Source organism: Anoplopoma fimbria, chromosome 14 (genome assembly GCF_027596085.1).
Source record: "Anoplopoma fimbria isolate UVic2021 breed Golden Eagle Sablefish chromosome 14, Afim_UVic_2022, whole genome shotgun sequence".
Lineage (NCBI taxonomy): Eukaryota > Metazoa > Chordata > Actinopteri > Perciformes > Anoplopomatidae > Anoplopoma > Anoplopoma fimbria.
Window position 1 is genome coordinate 16,675,359 of NC_072462.1, and position 7,742 is coordinate 16,683,100.

Below are 7,742 nucleotides of genomic sequence, written 5' to 3' on the forward strand. Positions count from 1 at the left end.
TAGCGCATTAGATCATCTTGATTTAAAGAGAGAAAAACTGAGCCCGGCTACACTTGACACATACATGTTAACATTGAACCCAATCCGATGAAGGCAAGAAAGACAAAAACGTTAAATAAAGCATGGTGTACTGGAGAAGAAATGTGCGACGTGTTTTAAATTTGAAAGCTGGATGAAAGAAATATATGGTAACTGTTGAACAAAAACGAAAAACTCAGATTTCCTTAGTTCCATGTTTTTATTGTTTTATTTTAATGCAAGCCTTAACCAATATTCAATATGAACTATTCATGGTGTCAAGTACTGTTGGTTCTTTAAAATGAGACACATTCATGTCATCTTGTTTTTAAATTACAGCAAAGAACTGGGAATCTCGTGACACAGATGCTCTTATGGATACGTTTGGTGATTTATTGAGCAATTGTACTGAACACGGGCCATGCTGTCCACTAGCACTATTCACTTTTTCACCAGCTGGATAACATCTTCATCCTCCATCACATGGTCCTTGCCCACCTTTTGAGGGTTGTGTTTCACGGACGCTCCCCATACGAGAGCACTGAAAGAAAGAAATATTGAAATTATTGTACATGAATGATTACTTCAAGGCTGTAAACAGGCTGCATGTTCAACTTTAAACCACCTTATAGAACCACAAAAAGAGGATAATAAGAGCTCCTCATGTGGTAATCCGTACCTTAACTACACCAGAAAAATAATTTATAGATACTATTGTATTTATATTTATTCAGTCAGAAGGGCCCCATTGAGATAACAGATCTCCCCATTATTCTTCCTTTGCTACAGCAACAATGGCTCTGCACAATAAAGTAACCTACGGGGTACAATGACATCCTTTAGTTACAAAGGCTTTCTAATTGTGTGTGTCACTGTTTGACCCATTAATTCCCTTGAGGATGGGTAATGCTCAGCAGCACTAACATATCGACTGATTGATGATCGTGGCTCTCCCATTTAGAGAGGGTGGCGCAACACATCATCTCAGATCCTGATCCAGTCTCAAACTAAAGCTTATCTGGTGTTCCTCACTGCAAAGAGGGCAATGGCTGTGATTAAAGCGACTGGGTTATTTTATCCCGCAGAAAGGAAACTCGTCATCTTTGAAAAGAAATTGTGGAATGAATAAATAAATAAAAAGGAGATCATTTATATTATTGTTACAAATAAATAAAACGATGCTTGCCATGTAAATTAATTGAAAAATATAAAATATATTATGTATATTAAATTCTATTTTATATACATTTGTATTCTGATGTACTGAATAACCTAACGTCACCTGTTAGATTAAAACATGTAATAAAATGAAATAAAAGGATGGAGGAGATTGCACACATGATCAAATCTGTCTGCTACAAGAAGAAAAAAAAAATTAAAAAGGGGAAAATTGAAGCCAATACTCACTACTTCAGTTCTTTGAGGAGGCTTTTGTGAATCTTTAAGCAGAAATCCTCGACAGCAGTATGTTCGTCAGGGAGTACAACAGGAGAAGTGTAATCAGGAAGCTGGCCTTTGGGTTTGGTGTAGCTGCAAATAAACACACAATCTCTGTCAAATCTTACAGTCAAAACCAACAAATTAAAATTTTACAAACAGTAGCTTCCTTGTTCTGCAATATTTAAATCCCTGAATTTTTCATCTCCGTTCACACTCCCTAGTGGTGACTGTTAACAACTCTTACATGCGAACAAGCTTCAGGTAGTCCCACATCCTCTCCAGCAGGTCATCAAAGTTCCAGCGGTGGTGGGCTGAGATGGGTACACAATGGGGCACCTTGTAGATGATGTCAAGCTCCTCGATGGAGATCTGATCGATTTTGTTGAGCACATAAATGCACGGGATGTAGACCCTGTTGACAAGAGACTGTAAGTGCTTGCTGTCCATGAGATTTCTGCATTACAAGCAAACAATGTAGTCTGAAGTGAATTCACACCTTGATGATGTCTGCGTTAACTGAAAGGGGAAAGTCATGCCTTTTTTCGTTTGGTATTCTCCGATATTGTAGTTTTACTGTTTTTATTGAACTTATGTGAGTCAGTTTTTGTTTGTATGGAAATTCCGTACAAAAGAAGAAAATCATTGTGAAAATCATACCGTGATATAAAATTACATGTACTGTGACAGAAGTTTTCTGCCATATCAAACCACCTCTAGCTGACATATTCTCACAGGTGTGTGTGGTGTGTGTGTGTGTGTGTGTGTGTGTGTGTGTGTGTGTGTGTGTGTGTGTGTGAGATGGGGCGCTGGGCATATGCATTGTCTTCACACTATGTTTCTGCTATATTTCTGTTCCTACATGATAATTAGAAAAATAACTAGTGGGGCAGGAGTGCTGTGTAGCTTGCAAAGCTAGAGTGTACGACTCTGTTAATGGCTTTACACAGGCACAGAGAGCATTAATGCAAAAGAGACCCTGTGAATGATTTGTTCTATACAAAAGTATTTGGGTTATGGCATTGCTATTTCATGTTGTTGTAATATTTTAAAGAAAGAATATATTTTGATTATTTGTTTATTTAAGAAGAGTAGAGGGAGTATGCCCTCCCTTTTCGCTGCGGTCTTTTTCCTGGGAAGGCACAGAGAGCATTTCTGTAGACGAGACCTTGTGAAGGCTTTCATTACATTTGCAGAGAGGTTATGCTCTTCCCATGCTTGGTGCCTTGCAATAAAATGCAGAAAGGACAGTCCTTTTACAATTATCAGCACAGACTTAGACCTACTACACATGCCCAACCCCACATTATCCATATACTTGATTCTAATGCATTTAGCTAATAGCTAATTGTCATTAAGGAATGGTTATCCTATATTTTTTAAAGTAAGAGACGACATTGCTTTACTAAACTTTATACATAACACACACATATTTAAAAAAAATGGTTTAAACCCATAAATAGCATTGTCGTGTAGTAGAAATTGATATGAGATTTAAGATTCCAACTGGCCCCACCCACTGGGAATGACTAAGGAGGGCCCATTCTGGCACTTCAGCAGCTTACCGATTTCCCTCCACCACATCAATGAGGTCATCAGCTGTGGAGTCACTGCGCAGAGTGATGTCGGCATTGTGGATCTTGTACTCTGCCAGAATACTCTTAACAGTCTCACCATCTAGCTCGGTTTGTGCACACTGAAGAGAGGGGATGAAAGGCATGATGACTATCAACCAAATACATTTTACATCATGCATCAAGTGCAGTATAATGAAAATATATCACTAAAATGATATAAAGGCAAAGGTAATTATAGTGTTCACCAAATACAAAATAAATGCTGATATATTGCATAATGACAGGAGAGTAAATGTGTAGGAGCTAATCAGTTACATGTAATCTTATACATGTCCATCAGAGGGCAGCATTAAAAGGCGTTATGGTGTTTGTTACCGGTGAAACACATCCTATGTAAATAAATGTGTGTGCATTTCATTCTGTACATCAGTACAAACCTTTAATTAATTTCATTATACACATACAGGCTTTTGAAGGCTTTCACATGTCATCATCACAACAAAGTGTGAATCTCACTTTTAGAGCTCATTATTTGGTTGAATGACCACATAGACAACCAGCATTTCTAAACACGGTCACTCACGGCACACATTTCTGTAATTATTTGTGAGACATACTGTAGCTGTGAAGTTGATGCCTCCCTTGTCCTTCCTCTTGAAGCCAATGTTGGGTGGGTGCTTGTTAAGTCGGATGCCAAAGCCCTCCAGCTCATGTTCTATTAGCTTCTTATGACCAAGAGGCTTCAACACATCGAGCACTATCAAGATTAGGTTGCAAGTTCGAGCCACTAAAACAGAAGGGAGGAGAGAGAAGCAGACAGTGGTTAGAGCAAAGTGGATGAAAGAATACAATAGTTTCCGTAGTAGGTTGTGCATGTATTTGGACCATATACAGATACAAAAAATGTATCTACATGCGTTTGTCACAGTGTATATGGTTTGGTAAAGCTGTAAGCCAATAACATTACACTTTGTTAAGGTAAGGGTATGCACCTATTGTGGGGTGTAAATAAATGCGTTTGAATTGGCATCTTAACATCACGTTCCACTCTTTATGAAGTTTTATTTTACCTCTTTGCTGCCATTAGAGGCAAATAACTGCACACAGCTTTGAAAAAAGTGAAAAGTGTCTGATCAATTGGAAAATAGATGGACAATATTGATTGGGAAAGAACTAAATGTACCTGGTATCATCTTCTGTTTCTATTCTTTTTAGTCATTAAAAACCTGTCTAAAAATAAACCACACTGATCACATCTTTACCTGCAATGACCTGTCTGCCTCTGCCCTTGCCATCCTTGGCACCCTCAATGATTCCAGGGAGATCCAGGAGCTAAGAGGGAAGACACAAGAAATTAAAATTAGCAACTAATTGAAACATATCACACTGAAAACCCCTCTGCAGGTACTGAACAAGCAACACATTTTTGTACCTGAATTTTGGCTCCTTTGTAGCGAATGACTCCGGGTACCGTGGTAAGAGTGGTGAACTCGTAGGCGGCCACCTCAGAGTATACACCTGCAAGGTTACTTAGCAAGGTTGACTTTCCCACTGAAGGAAAACCAACAAAGCCGATACGAGCATCACCAGTTTTAGCAACATCAAAACCTAAAAGACAAAAAAAATAAAATAATCAGAAACAAAATATCCACCACGATGCATTAGATGACAGAAAAAGAAGCAATATTTGTAAGTATACCTTGAAAAGAGTAGAATCTGTACTAAGTTTTTAGAAATTGTGATCATACCTTCTCCCGCTGCACCACCAGCGCCTCCTTTTGGCGTGATGAGTTCCCTCCTAAGCTTGGCAAGACGGGCTTTGAGCAGACCCAAGTGGTGAGCTGTGGCCTTGTTCCTCTGGGTCCTGGCCATCTACAAATAACAGTTACACACAGTGTGAAATCTTTTTCTTATTCTTTACATGACAGTGTTGTAGTTACCAGTGAGCAGCAGCAATTTAAGACAGTTTTTACTGTTTACACTGAGGTGGAACTATTAATTACACAACTTGAGAAATCATCAGCTTGTGATAGGCTATAGATAAACTTTGGAATAGATTATTTTCTGTAGATTTGTCCTCCATCACTGGAATGGAAGTGCATTAGGAAGATACCTTTTATTGGACATAAACAACACTCATTACAATATGGACAGAACAGTTCCAGTGTTCTTATGGAAACCTGATGTTTGTTTCAAAACAGACAAAATGATGAAACTATACCCTTAACTTTAAATATCCTACCAGCTAGTTACCTACAAGTTTAAAATAACTCCTGGGATACAAGATAATGACAGACAGCACCAGCCTAAAGTTCTCAATCAGGGATATTTTACAAACCCTTTAAGCATTCAAATGCAGTAAATAACCACCATGAGTTAGAGATTACTATTCGTATTAGTTTGTTTCTGTACTTTTGCTCTGGTTTATGCTCTTAGATGTTTGTTTAAGAAAGGAGATGCACTTATGACTTCTGGTGACTAGTAGTTCTCTTGAATACCTATGTTGAATACACTTATTGTAAGTCACATTTGGATAAAAGCGTCTGCTAAATGACTGTAATGTAATGTAATGTAACACTGACTCGTGGAAAACAAAGGCTGCTAAAAACACGGGTTTCTTTCATGTTAGGCTAATTTAACTTGAGTTTGGTTGTTTTATGGGCTATGGGGAACTGAATCAGGTGTAGATGTGGGATTAAAGACAACACTGGTACATTGTCGTGGTTAGCATGTCTATGCTAACTGACTGACCTAACTTTAAGGGATAGCAACTTCTCTAAAGTCGGTTTGGTTAAACACTTGCAAGTCGCATGAACCCGAAAGGCAACTTTTCAATACACACAGTAACCTGTCAGTAAACTCTGGGCCATGAATAAAAGGTGTAACACGTTTATCAGCTGTAGGAGCTAACGCTAGGCTAACAACGCTAGAGGAATGCGTTAGCAGCTAGCTAGCAGTTAGCATGTACTAGCTAAAACGTGTCTGATTCAGAGGGTGAGCCAGCCGGCTGTCTGCCTTACCTCACTCTCGATCTCCGCTATTTTGGCGAGTATACTCATTGTGGCGGATATTCCTCTGTACAAACAACGTTACAGAAAGTTATTGGAAAAATATTACATCGAAGTTAGCAAAGTTAGACTTTCGTTAGCGTCAGTTTAGCACGCACACGGGTCCAGACCACGCAAGTGCAGCTGTGCGCCGCTTCGGGGGAAATCTCGCGAGAATATGTAACGTGGCGTTGATTTACAGGGCAAACATTTTGTAGAAGTAGAGCAAGACAGTCTGCCAGAGATTAAGACCCACATAATCAGAGTTGTCCGCTCCTTTTGTATATTTGCTTATGTACTGCTCTTAAATCGATTTTGTTGGTAGCCCACTTGTATTTTAACTGAAATATTATTTTATTCCTCTACACAAGCCTACACTTCAGAGGCAAATATTGTACTTTTTACACCATTACATTTATTCTACAGGTGCAGTCACTTGAAAAGATTTCCAATTAAATAACACATGGTAACCTTTAAAAGTAAAATGTGTCGTTAAAGGTTAAACCAGTTGCTCCCAACCTTTTGGGCTTGTGTCCCTCTATAGAAGAACAGTGTTTGAAGCTCCTCTTCAAACGGTTGAGATGTTTGTGAGTCGTTAGACGTTCCACCAAAGAGAAGAATCCCATTTTAACTTTTGGTTCCATCTTCACTTAACTGTCAACAGGCCAAGAACTTTATAGTTTCTGATTTTTTTATCCTGTTAAACATCTAACTCCCCCAGACTTATTTTGTGAACCTTACGAGGGGCCCGGCCCCTAGGCTGTGAACCACTGGACTAAGCTACTGTAACTGACTGTATATACAGTAAAGTTGTAAAAACTAGCTACATGCTGAACAGCTTCAATAGTAAAATGCTGTTTACTCATTGATGCATTGGTAACAATCTAATAATGCCATATATAATAATATGTCAGTCACAAGGGAAATGTTTCTGCATACTGAGTAATATTTTTTAGCTGAAACCGTTTTGGTTTTACATAGGTTCGAATTTGAATGTAGTATTTTTACTTCTTATGGAATACTTTTTATTCTTTTTTCACTTAAGTGAAAGAGGGCATTTTCTACAACTGCTTGCCTCTTACAGTCGACTTTACAAAGCCTGTAAGGTACTTTTTGGGGCAACATTTCCTCCAATTTACATGCACGTCTCCATTTGTCTCCACTTAATGGTCATTGGGAAATCCAGAAATGTTGTCGCACCAAATCAAAATAAATTGGAAAGTTGACCACAACTTATACAATTATTTGTCGATGCACTTGTCTTATTTATACAGGGACACACGCAAACACACATTCAAATTGATCAATTTAATGCAAATTGTCACACAATAAAAAAGGATGCAGTCCAGTCAAATTGTATATTTTTTATGTTTAATTGTTTATTGTTTAAGTCGCATACAGTATAATCTCTCATTGGTTTCTATGTTGCTGAAGTTTGTGGACTGAACACTTGTCATTCTGTTGACCGTCTGATTGACTTATTGGTTAGTCTGTTAGCTGGCTAAACAAGATCAGTGCTGCTGATTTGATGATCTCCTCTGACCCATGCTACGCTCTGTGAACCTTGAAAAGGTTACATTAACAACTATGTTCATACTGGGAGTAATTATGTCTAGAGGGTGTATTGGCCACTTCAGGGCTTTTCACACAGTTGATACGCAGA

General features: G+C 38.4%; 1 protein-coding gene across 1 annotated transcript; it reads right to left on the reverse strand.

Annotated features, from left to right (window-relative positions):
• Positions 1–226: 226 nt before the first annotated feature.
• Positions 227–6,259, reverse strand: drg1 (developmentally regulated GTP binding protein 1). The gene is made up of 9 exons (XM_054612272.1): positions 6,053–6,259; positions 4,781–4,904; positions 4,465–4,640; positions 4,295–4,364; positions 3,650–3,819; positions 3,021–3,151; positions 1,703–1,870; positions 1,426–1,548; positions 227–559 (listed from the first exon to the last, which is right to left on the reverse strand). Exons 1-9 carry the CDS (start codon positions 6,089–6,091, stop codon positions 460–462), a joined length of 1,101 nt encoding a protein of 366 aa, XP_054468247.1. The 5' UTR covers positions 6,092–6,259; the 3' UTR covers positions 227–459.
• Between the last annotated feature and the right edge of the window lie 1,483 nt (positions 6,260–7,742).